Source organism: Bombus pyrosoma, linkage group LG12 (assembly GCF_014825855.1).
Source record: "Bombus pyrosoma isolate SC7728 linkage group LG12, ASM1482585v1, whole genome shotgun sequence".
In the NCBI taxonomy this organism is placed as follows: domain Eukaryota; kingdom Metazoa; phylum Arthropoda; class Insecta; order Hymenoptera; family Apidae; genus Bombus; species Bombus pyrosoma.
Genome location: NC_057781.1, coordinates 1,036,504 through 1,049,635, shown reverse-complemented (window position 1 = coordinate 1,049,635; position 13,132 = coordinate 1,036,504). Strand labels below are relative to the sequence as shown.

At 37.6% G+C, this 13,132-nt stretch overlaps 1 protein-coding gene across 23 annotated transcripts in view; it reads left to right on the top strand.

Annotated features, from left to right (window-relative positions):
- The window catches only part of LOC122573521 (disks large 1 tumor suppressor protein), a 533,282-nt gene that overhangs the window by 390,035 nt on the left and 130,115 nt on the right, over positions 1–13,132 (top strand). For all 23 annotated transcript variants that reach the window (XM_043739984.1, XM_043739982.1, XM_043739987.1 and 20 more), the window contains one exon: positions 2,773–2,808. In XM_043739984.1, coding sequence (XP_043595919.1) covers positions 2,773–2,808 — 36 coding nt within the window. The remainder of the gene's footprint in view (positions 1–2,772; positions 2,809–13,132) is intronic.

Sequence of the window (13,132 nt, the reverse complement as noted above, 5' to 3'; positions counted from 1 at the left end):
GAACGTTGTTAGCTCAGGTATCATCCCCGTGGCTGTCGAAAGTTACGAATGTACCAATTTTCTCAATTAGGAACTTTGCAATTAAGTTTGGCCGGAAAGGATTGTCTTTGTAAACCCATCTGCTAAAAGTATAATGACCAAAAGGATATCCTACAAAGTCTAGTTAATGTTGTCCACTTGTTTATTTGTTCGCCACTTAATGACTTTAATTAAATTTGAATTTGTAATTTATCGTGTAAATTAAAACGTAATAATAATGTGATATTTTGATTTAAATATCTTGTGCTAAATATCAACATATGCAATACCTACATCTGACTGCGATTTTCATTATATATTTGCCATATTTATATACAACCTAATGTTGCAAATAGAAATATACTGCTTTTATAAATTAATAATGGAATGGCTCTGAATAAATAGACTCGCAACAATAAAGTTGAAGGTCAATGTTTCTCGATTTCCTCTCCGAACGCTTTAACCTTTAACTTAAGTTTTGTGCGATGTTTACCTCTGTTAAACGATCAAATTTTCCGTTGTCAACGTACGCAACCGCTGCGCTAGATCCGTAATTTTCTCCTCTTTTGTCTTCCTCATTTTTAGATATTTATTCTGTCGTGCTTAATGATCAGAGAGAAGAAGATAATATAAGCAAGGCATATTCTGTTACGTAAATAGCAGAATAAATATACATCATGATAGTAATGTAGTACTGTTAACGATCGTCGTGTGTACTCTCACCCGTATAACTTTTCGGTTGCTTCGAATTCGACATTTCGCGATAACATGGATAAGTTCATACGTCTGTTTCTTTTTCTCAACAACATGAAATTGATATCGGTATTATCCGAATAAGCCATCGAATTCGCTCGAGGCACGGCTTCCGTCTTGTAATGGGATTTTGATACTAACTGGTTGAGAGGTAGCAACCCTCATCATGGGAATAATTTCCTCGGCGTATCTGTATCGCGTTCACTACACCTTGCACGTTTGGATGCGATACGTTATCGTCAGCTTACACGCTTTACCGAATCTGTGCTCTTCTCTTTAATGCAAATTGATAGCATAAAAAGAAAAGATCTTTACCTATTACAAGGTACTCAGATTTGTCATATTCTGCTTGCTTAATAATAATAATGTAAAAATTATTAATAGATATTACTAATAACTAATAGAAGTTGTTTTGTACGTAAGCTTGTTATATATTAATCGTTCGAAATAATAGGATCTGATACCAGTAGTTAGTAAACACGGCAGAGGTAATTCGAAATCGCGAGACTCAATATTCTCCGATATACTCCATATCCGTCTAATTCAACATAAACTGCAGTGATTCTATATTTCCCAACATGTGAGATATTATACAACACAAACGATGCTAAATTTTTGTAGTTCGATATTAGTGACAGTAAATATGTATACGATCGTGATACGGAAGCTTTTAAAGAATCTAATAAAAATTCAGTAATGTATATCACGTAATGCACGCAGAATTTCACCTAATCCATACAAGGTTCAGCGAAGCCTCCGGGATCTTGAAGCTTCCAGATGAGTGTTCAGAAGTTTCGGGATCTTTGAGTACTTCGGTATCCTTGGGGTCTGCGCGGTCCTCAGAGTCCTCCGGATCTTTCGGCTCTTAAGGTATCCAAAGTTTCCGGTCTTTCCAGTGTACTTCTTCAACTACTCATATCTTTTACATTTATTCCGTGCAGTTTGCTTAATTTATTACTATATTTCTCACATTTGCTGTCATAAATTATCATCCTAATATCTTGACTATGAGTTTAAATCTTGTGAAAGTTGTACGTTAAAACGTAATACACCATATGAAATCTTTGAAAATTCTCAACACATATCGGATATGTATCATAATGAATGCTAGGTTGAATCTGTTTGTGGCACACGGACGCTATGCTCAACGTGTTCCGCGACGCCTATATTGCCACCATAAATCTAACAAGGCGGTTGAACATTAACTCAGCGACCGCCGTCTATACTTCCGGTATTGGTCGACCTCCACATCCGATAAAATAGGTGTCTATATGGTTTCTGATATTATTTACACCGATTTAATGAATCGTAATAGAATTACGACCTTCCGAGTAAAATCATGTTTATCTGAATAGAAAAAAGGATTACCTATTATAACACGTGTAATTGAAATAACACGGGAAAAAGCTGTTTTTAATAGCGAAACGAATTCTGTTGATAATAATTGCTTTCTTTAATTTTTAGAAAAATATATTATAAAATATTGAATATATTCATTTGTATTTATTATATTGTTGTTTGTCCCCAAATGTCAATTTATTTTTACGAATTGGAAAAAAGAGTGATTTGATTAAATTTTTCCTCTCGTTGACAATGCAGTTCGTTTCTCTCGGCTTTTTTCGTAGATGCAATCACGCGAATGATCATAGACTAAATTTCGGGATATAAATCTCTGTAGGGATGAGATAGTGGAGTGGAAAATTGGATGACGATGTGGTCGGTTCACAGGTGGATACCACGCCAACTCTTTGTCCTACCGCAAATAAAAAACATTTCAGAACATTTGGCATGAACACACTGCGAAATTTGGCAGTAATGCCTGCCCGCTGAAGTATATACCGATATTGCAATCTCCAACGATATTTTCTTCTCTTTTTCATATGGAACAAGAATGAGATACATACAGTTACTCGAACAAAGTTTTTCCATGTACTATTTTCTTTAATACGTTAATAGAACACAACTTTACAATTCGTACTCATATTATTCCTTCCATTGCAGAGTCACGACAGCTGGCAAGGACACGACGGGGACCAGGTGAGCATTCATCGCTTACAACTACCAACGTTGCTTTGCTTTTGCTCTAAGCATGCTGCTTTATTCTTTCTTTTCTTCTGTTATCATGCGCTTTAATTACTCTACTCTACTACCTATATCTCACTACTAGTTCAATTGTTCTTTTTAATTTATCATATCTTGTTAATTTTTTAGTTGTGTTATTCTATTCTAACTTAAAAGGCCTAATGAGACTGTAGTAAATGTTTGTCGAATTTTGTCCATGTTTTAACAAAATTAACAAGAAAATTATACATTTGATAGTAAAAATGATGTGGTCTATAATTATTCATTTTCGGATGGTATTTACTATATTTTGAAGAACGATAATTGAATTTAAATGGTTCGATGTACGAAAACGTATTTTCGGCAGAGGAAGTCGTATTTGCCGCATATATCACGTAACGTTCCCAGTGGTATCGGCAAGGGTAGCACAGAAACGATTAAACAGCAGGAACATGTAACGGTGAAAGAGAGTACGCGGAGAGAATGAAACCAATTTACATGACAGTGATACATACGGTTCGAACTCTTACCACCTGGTTACGTAGCTGCAACTTGCAGTTTATCTCTTCGTTATTAACCCTTTCGCGCACAAATGCGCACAGTGGCATGATTGCTGTATAAATGTTTTCCTAAGTCTTAAATAACAACTGTGCTGAATAAAACAATAATGAAACAATCTTTGCTCCAATATGAAAAGTAACTTTTAAGAAGCGATTAATCCAATATATCAATAAAATCAACAGAAAATGTTCTGCCGGTAACGAAAAAATATATTATTGACTACAGATGGCACTGGTGTATGCCTGAAATATGGGATGCCGATCGTCGCGTGGTCGCCGCCTATAAGCGGCACCCGAAGCGAAAGGGTTAAGGGCGTTGCGGTTTTTAATGATACGATGGTTTCAACGACTAGTGCATCAGGGTTGCAACGTTCCCCGTTAAGTACTAACGATTAGTCGATGTTGTGCTAGTACTTATGAAAATCTTTATCAATCCGGGAAATCTCTCGTGTACGTCTTAGATAATAACCAATGCTATCCTATCGTAGCGCTAAAATCAGCGGTATTCATATCCACATTTTTCAAACATCGGTACACATATTGATACATTACCATGTTTATTGGTAAATTCATTAACGTGATGCGATCATTGAATATACTAAATTATTACACCTGACTATTGTTCTTATATACATTGGAGTTTTTAAAGAAAAATTTTAAGATAAAATCGTTTAATTTATTAGAAATATTGGTACACGTAATATGAAAATCCTAAATGAGAGATTCGTAATTGATAAAATAATCGTTTAATTAAAGTTTATTAATTCGACCATGGCTAATGTCCGTTAATATCGACTACCATACAACAAAAGAGTCAGACGGTATAAAAGTTTCTGGGAGAACTGAAATACGAGAATATTTCCGCGAGACAGAGCGTCGCATGGCGGCAACCATGGAACGCTTTTTACGAGGAATGAAAGACGGTAGAAGCACTTAACAATGAAGGCTGGTCGAATGAGATTTAGTGTACCGTCTAATCGGGTTTACTCTTGCCTTAGGGTTACGCCCCTTGCTGATACGCCGATACAGGCTTGGACTACGAGAGTGGAAAAGCTGTGGTAGTATGGATAAAGAGTAAGAGGAAGGAAACTGAAGAAAACTGCGAGACCAAATGGTTAGGGGACGCGCTCCGTGAATTTAAAAAGATTCGTTAAACCTTGATACTGCTATAGACTGCGTGCTCTGTAAGGAAACTCTTTGTTAAGGAGTTTGACTACTCGCCCATTCGCGTAATGCTTCTCCGAGATTTATTTCCGAAAGAAGATTTGCTAACTGTGTCGGAACATTCACGGGAACAAGTGACTAATCGATTTTATTGTTTGATCAGTTTCATTCGTTAGAGCCGAGCTACTAATTGTAACTTTAAATCAATTTCTTGGCGTAAATATTTATTCAAGATTTTATGAAAGTTTCATTTGTTTAATGTACTTAATGTAATTAAATTACTTCTAAATTTTTATGAAACGGTTTAAAGGCTCCAGAGGAGATTTATATTTAAACCAATGACGTTTTTTAAATTTCAATATTCGAAATCTATACACCGTTCAAGAATATCTCGAAGAGGTAAGTTCTGATCGATGGTTTCTGATACAAACCCTCGAACGAACAACGTATACCGTTTTTCAATAGCGTCTTCTCTAGAGAGGATCTATTTCGACTCCCATCTACTTGTTTCAAATATTCACAATATGTCACCCACTACGCCATCCTCCAGCCGGCTTTATTCTCTTTTGTAACGATACAAAGCAGATCGCTCTTCCCTTTTCCTTCGTTCACGACGGACAATTTTGTGTCGAGATTCTTCTTCTCTTCGCTTCATGAAAATTCTCTTAAGATAAATCGTTCAGACAAACCTTTCTTCATCGTTTCATCCTTTTAACGTGAAATTTAGTAGCATCGACTCTGTTATCACGAAATTATCTTTTATAAAATATTACAAAATCTCGCCATATGGATCTTAAATAATTCCCTTTATCTACGATAAAGGACGTTCGTCGAAAGGTTTCCACTGCTAAAATACGTCAAACGAAATCTCGCCACGATTTGCGGACGTAAGTTCCTGTGAGAAATGTAGAATGCTCGTGCACACCGAATTGCCACGTTGAGTTATACCGAATCCGAATGAAATCGCTTTTATGAGAATGAATGTAATGCACCATGGACAAGCCGAACATATTGTCCGATGCATGATTGCATTGTAACGAGTAGGTGTCAAAGTTTGCCCAGAGATCGCTAAAACCTTCTTTCATCGGTGTAAAAAGTTTGCGGTTCGTCAGGCGTTAAAACGATTCGTTTTTCCAGGCTATTTCATTTTACTTCAATATTTAAACTCTCTTCGTGTTAACAATCTAATAATTTTCACTTAACAAGGAGGTCGTTATTTTCTAATGAATGTTAAACGTTTAACGTCTTGTAAATATTAAATAAGGAAACTCGACGAGGCTTTTGCGACTCTTGGAGTAATGGCTTCGTATATAAATACACGACGCATTTATTATTCCAGCAGAGGGGCTTCGTTCTTGTTCAAGATATTAAATGACTTCAAAATTCCCTTCTCTCGATGTATCGCGGTTACTAACACGGGAAAAAGGGCTTGGTGCCAATTACCTTAACTCAGTCTCCTGCCCAGCTTTATCTCCGCTTTCTTTCTCCCTTATTTACTGCCTGCCCTTTTCTCGTATACGCATTACTCTCTACTTATCCCTTTTTCTTCGGTCCTTTTTTTATTCCTCGATGAGCATTGCGACTCCCGCTGCAAATGAGCCACTCCAGTTATAAGAGATTAGCCTAGGGCCTAGGGTGTTCGGCAGCTAACTTCCTATCCTTCTCTGTGTGTGTGTTTTTTTTTCTCTCATTACTAGGGTCATACGGAAGGCGGAGACTGCTGAGATTCAACCGCAGACAAACAAAATTCTGAAAAATACGAGAAAGAAATGGATCTCGTGACGTTCAGTCCTCGACATACGCTAATTAAGCTCCAGCATCCTCTTCGGCATTTTCCTTTGGATTCCATTATGTTCGACGCAATAAAACATGAAATCAATTGTTTTGCATTGGTATTGTTTTTTTCTCACAATCCTTCCATTCTCCCATTTTTTTTTTTTTTTTTTTCACACAAATGATCGTTTAGAATGCAAATTTGATACTATACAAAGTTACGAACTGCAATTGTGAAGTTAATGTAAAATAAATCATTTTTTAAGAATGGCGTACTTTATGAAACGCTAATATTGCGTAGGTTTATAATTAGTTACAGTTAGTTTCCAATTCCTATCTTTGCAAAAGGTACTGTACAACAAAGCTTGATGAACTTTAAACAGCTTATCGACAGAGTTTGCAGAATATAACTGCTACAACACATAGGTGTCACTTATAGTTCTAATTCCAATTATATTGTGTTTCACCTGTACATTAATATTTTATTAATTTAGTAATACGAATTCTATGTTACAAATTAACACATTTACAAAGATTGCGAAGAAAGTATTAAGTGAAAGTTTCATGCCAGCAGGCTTCAGATTTGAGATGTCCAATATCTCAAGTCATCGACGAGTCAATCGTATCATCACTTCTTGATCTCTTTACTTAGTTATCTCGGAAAAATCTTTTAATCTTTACCACATTTGACGTATTGAATTGAAAAATTATATTGATCCTTCGCAAGCAAAATAATAAAGGTACCTACATACATGTATCATCAAATCAATATTCAGCCGGCCAATTTTCAGAACGGAAGTTGTACCCGTTTCTACGCAATTTTCGGTTAGAATGTAGTTTTGGTCGGAAATCGGTTCAAAGGAATGCATAGCGGAGCATTACGGAAACATTAAGCGGGCTTCGATGCATCGACGCGATTTCGGCGGGGCCTATTCGCAGAGGCAGAGATGCCGGTTAGAGAAATGCAAATTGCAGTCAGTCAGACGGCATTAAGCGTTGCCATTGTTCCGCAACGTACTCCGCGTGTCGGTGGCACAGTTGCATACGGCAGCACGCAAGATACACCATCGGTGAAATTGCCTCTCTGGAAATTCTAAAGGTTTCGTTCAAGTTTCCAGGTCACATAGCTCGGGGCATTCGAGAGAAAAGGATCGTCAGATATGAATGCGTTGACCGCTTTCGGCCTTTAAGCATATTTATTTTTCGCGAATGATTAGAAAGAGTTCAAGTAGTCGTTAAAAAGCCGGAGGGTTGCTACTTTTTTCATATCCATTCAGACATATGAAAACGGTGATGCATTGAAACAAAATCACGATGCATCTGTACTCCTGTAAACATATCTAATCCTAGGTCGTTGGATTTCAAAGTGACGGTTCATAGAAAAAAACTGGTTTCTTCTACAGCTCGGATGCGGTTATTGTGCGTTCAGATCGGGTATTTGATCTTTTTTTTTTATCAAAGTCTACGAAAAAGAGTTGGAAGAATCCGAGAAGATCCTATTCTGTACGAACATTTTTATTGAGAAGGAATTCGTCTACCTCCGAACGTGTGCGCTGAGTCAAACAAGAATCACATTTTTTTTTTAGAGATTAGATTGAAACGAGTTTCCTGATTCGCAGACTGTGTCACATGGTCTTCGGAGTCGACTTCGAACTCGTGGATTCCTGGAGACGAGTAGTTCCATTTAAATTCCATCGAACCTGATGGAATAGCGATAACAGAACTTTTCACCAATTATGGGAGTCGTTGAAAGCGAAAGAAGCATTTCCACGAACGCAAACGCATTTAATTACACTTTTACTTCCCAAACAAGACAACGCTTTTTCTATCGGATTGCGACATCTCGACTGCTTGGAATGTTAAGAATTTCTGAATCTTTAAAACTTTATTTTTATAAGTAAGTCTATCGTAGTGTTTTATTCATTTCGATAATCTGTTTTAACAATTTATATACTACACAATTATAATTTCGGTATAGAAATATCAAGAAAAATATTTAGTCGATGTACAATGACGATAGGCAAGAGCGTAATCAAACAGGTAGCTCCCGAAATTCATGTAAAGTGTCTATCATTACGACAGTGCCCGAAGCGATATCTTCCTATCTACCTCAACTTCCCCCAATCACGAAAAAGCCGCACGACCTCGCGCGATCGGCCTGGCACGAAACGGTGCAGCGTCGCCGAAGAAACGAACGTCTTTTGTATGGTTAGTACATTCTGGGCGAGAGGAAGGGAAATATAAGAGGAAACGAGAAGGAGAACGAGAGGCACGCGGTAGAGAACGCGAGTACTTTCGTGTAGAGTTGGCCACTTTTTATTCGAAATAGTGGATAAAAAATTATGAGACATCAACTCGCACAGAAATACAAATCTGCGCTAATGGAATAAAAATTTATTAACTCAATTATAACTAAAACAACACTTATTGTTTCTAAGAACATATACATTCGAAAAATGTTTTAAAAGCAGAAGTAATTTTATCAAATTATTAATAGTTTAATAATATATAAACTCGAATTTACTAAAATATAATTTACCTCAAATAAATTTTGGTTAAAAGCAATTCGAAATCGGAAACAATGGAATGTTGTAATTAAATTTTGTTATTGTATTTGACGAGTTTTAATGTAGCAGTTATTTATTTGGAACGCATGTTAGTAAAATAAACGTTGATTAAAAACGAACAAAATCTACTTTATACAGGTTGAAAAATAATAATTGGAATAAAAGTTGATATATTTGGATAACGCCCAACTCACAGTTCTGACGAGGACGATCGTGCAAGTTCGTGCAAATCCGGTGGTATTCGGCTCGGCACTCTCCGTGCGTGCAACGAAGTTCATGCCGGCGGGCGAGCGATGACGTCAGCAAGCAAAGAGGCCCGTCCACGGCCAGCTCGGTAAAGCGTACGGGGGCTCTTGACGTTTCACTTCTTTGCGTACACGGTCATACTATTTTCGGTCGGTCGTTTGATTTCTAACTGGCTGTGTTCGATCGGTATCGCGGAGATTGTACGTATATCACGTGGCGGGAAAAACGTTTCGTTGGTCCGACGCCGCGCGTTCCTTCTGCGAGTGCATTCGTAATCGAAGAGTGAGAGAGAGAAAGCGGCCAGAGAGGCGGAGGAGGAGGCGTCCGTAGCGACCTAACCTCCCAACCGGTGCGTCAGTGATTTTAATCGGAGTTATAGCACAGCCGTATAACCGTGTCACGCAAACCTGTACGAACTATTGCGGAAATTGACTCGCCCGAGAAACGCCGAAACATCTGGCGTTCATCGTTTGACAACATTCCGATAGACTTTGCTGGAGTACAATTTCTAACCTCTGTCGCGCCACCGGTGTTGATTTTAAGACATATGTACGGAGCACGAACGAAAAAGGAAAGAAGTCATTAGGCACGAATAAATAAAGAAAAGAGGTGAATGCGAAGGTACCTGTACGTACGAGGAATGCAATCCGTTTATCTGGTGAAAAAGCTGTAGTGTACATATTGACATTTGCGTTCAATCCCGTCCTTTGTTTCTTCGTTCGCCCTACGTGCTGGCTCGAGAAAATATCGTGGTCCGCTTGGCGGTAGAAATTCGTTCTGGAGTGAAACGGATGAGCGAGGAGCAACCTGTTTCATGTCTGTGTGAGTGCGTCCGTGTTTCTCATGGAATGCGAGAATCGTACGTGCAGGGGCGTCCTGATACGTGGTGATTTTCAACTAACGCTGGATAAGAGTGCAGTGTTCGTGTAGGTAAATGCGTTTGCTCGTTATTGCCTTAATGTGCTCTGTGTGAATCAGTGATCTTCATTCCTAAGGTAAAGTGACGTTTGCGTGTCTAAATAGGAGGTTTCATTTCTAAATTTTTTTGGCGGGCAGTGCGGCGGGAACACGTGGCAATTGGGAAATTTGAATGTTTTTTGTTTTTAGCGGGCATCATTCTTCGTATATAACGACACGCGAATCGAACTAAAGATATTCTTAGAAACTAAATAGTTGAAAATCTATGTTACGTTTCTTGCCATTATGTGACGAATAAGCGATACGCGCGAAGGACGCCAGGTATAACAGTACATTTCGTTTCTCAGTATATGTTTGACGTTTCATTGCTGCTTTCTTTTTGAATGAGGCGTTCGTGCTAAAAGTAATTCAAGATTTTTAGTTCTTCGCAAAGATGAACGAATAACGACCAATAGTGTGTGCGTGAAGCGCATGTCCACGTGGAAATCGGAGGCCCGCAATCGTGAGTTTCCTTATCCGCGTCGTCATTCGTCACGGTACGCTGGACAGGAGTACGCTTAGCGCGCACTAGAGTGAGACGGACGGACAACCTGTTTACAATATAAGCGTACTCGTGTGTACACACACGTAGTATACGAATGTGTAGCATTGTACATGCCTACTATGTAAAGAGGGAACCTTTTATACATATGTACATGGTTTTTGTGTGAACATAGAATCGCTTTTTGCCTTGTGCTCGGAAAAATATGTGAATTACACATATCGGCAGATATCAAGTCAGACGAGGATTGTGTACCACTTTGTACTCCATACTTTCACTGATCGATCGCTCAGGGCGTGCAGTTTACCGGTCGAACTGAAGAGTGCATTCTCTTTACAGAGCATCTACTAACTTTTTCTCATACTTAGCTTTTCGGAATACGCGATAGCGTAAGTTGTTCGGCATTTGTAAACTCTATAATTCAGAAGAAATCGTAGTAGCATCTGTTTCTTCTCCTTTATGCGTCGTTTCTTTCATGAATATCGGAAATCGATTTCGATCGATTTCAAAACAGATGGCGCGCGATTCGAATGATCGAGCCATTTTATCGTTAAAATTTAAACTCTGTTGGTTTTATTTAAGCGATAATTTATAAGTAAAGAATTAATTATACGTTCTATAGATAATTTAGTTTTTATTTCTTTTTAAATGTTTTTTCTATAACAAATATACGTATTAAGTAGACTGTTTTCGTTCCATTCCATTCGTATGAGAACTTTTATGAGTTTGCATACCTTACGTGTTTGTACATACGCGACGATTTATCGACGCTACTGATTACATATTACATAAGGTTCAGCAATAACACGTTACAATCATAGAGAAATAGTTTCCCGCGTTATTTGCCAAGCGATTCGGGTTAACCGATCTAAGTAGGACGGGCCTATGTCCCTGGCTTTTATCAATTAGGTTGCACTTGCGTGAGATATAAATGCGGCACGGGCTCGCAGGAAATAGGCCGCTAGGGGAGTTATAATACGACTCAGTGTCGCTGTAATCGCGATTTCGAATCTATGATGTATTTGACGCATATAAAATTACCGGTCTATGCAACGGGTCTCGTGTTTCCTCGTTAGATTGAGTTTTCAAGTGGTCGAGACACTTTCACGTTGCACTAGTACGATAAACTTTCGTGCAGAACCTTTTGCAGGGGAAAGGATACAATATTATCGAAACCCAATCATTTCTAATTGCATACTATGTTATATATTTACGGCAGTCTAAATATAGTGTAACCTATTAGCTTTGAATCAATATCTACACGAAAATGAAATACCGCAGTAAAGAATTTGGGCTTGAAGTTTGTGGAATAAATAGATATACGCAACAGAAATAATATATCATTTTAACTTTTATTACGTATATTTTACGATAGATTTTTAATAATTTGAGAGACGAATTTTACTTTTGCCACGATTCCTCTCGCATAAACAGATCGTACAAAACGGATCGATTTTGTCATAAACTCTGCTTCTTGTTTCGGTAAAGTGTTTTCCGAGTTCCACGAGAAAAATATGTGGCTCGACGCTGCCTGAAGTGTCTGGATTAATTGGATTAATTTACATCAAACGGCGATCGATTGGGCGCGAGAAGGATGACCACCAGAAGAAAGAAGAAGTCACAGGACGGGTTCCTGAAGAAGGTCTCGAGTCTATTCAACCTAGACACGGTGAGTCACATATCAAACGCGGACTTATGAGTTTCTCGTCAGCTACTTCCATTTTGGATGGTTATCTAAGTATGTATATGTCATCAATTATCGTCTGGGATCGACGCCCACTATCGTTTCGAGCCTCGTATAAAAACGTTTTAACATTGAATTTTGAAAAAAAGATATCGGAAAATATTTTATTGATTCGAATTTTTGGCGTCTCTGTGTAAGCTAAAGATGTGAAGTCAAAGAAGGTTATGTAAGTGAAACTTTGAAAGAAAAAAAGTCATCGTATTATACGGTTATTCCTGCAATTAATACGTAATCGTAAAGAGGAATTTTCATATATGTGTAAATTTTAAGTTTGGTTTTAATATTGAAACACTAGCCTGCTGAAGTAATAAGCTCAGTTACATATTCAGTGATATCATGTGTTACAGTAATATCACGGAGTAGTTATAGTTCTAGCACATAAAATTATACGCGTTGCGAGCGTAACAAATACGACATTAATCTTGAGTAAGAACTATTCGTGAGTGCTATATAGGTAATGCGGTGAAAAAAAAACTGACGCGACTCGAATTCATTTATTGCGGATAGATGGTAGACCGTGAAATTAAGTTGAATGTTTCCTTCAACAGTACACGTATATACATTTATGTGAATGCATATATCTTCCGCTAAATGGTCATGTAAAAACTTCGACTAAATGATGTACCGATGAATTTACACGGCTATCACGTGGAATTGATTTGTATAAATCCATTCCAATCATCCTACTGACTTTCATTTATCTAATCAACTCTGAAAATTCCGATAACTTTTATATATTATTTAATATTTAATAATTTGCAAAATTTCATTATACCGAAAATAAAAT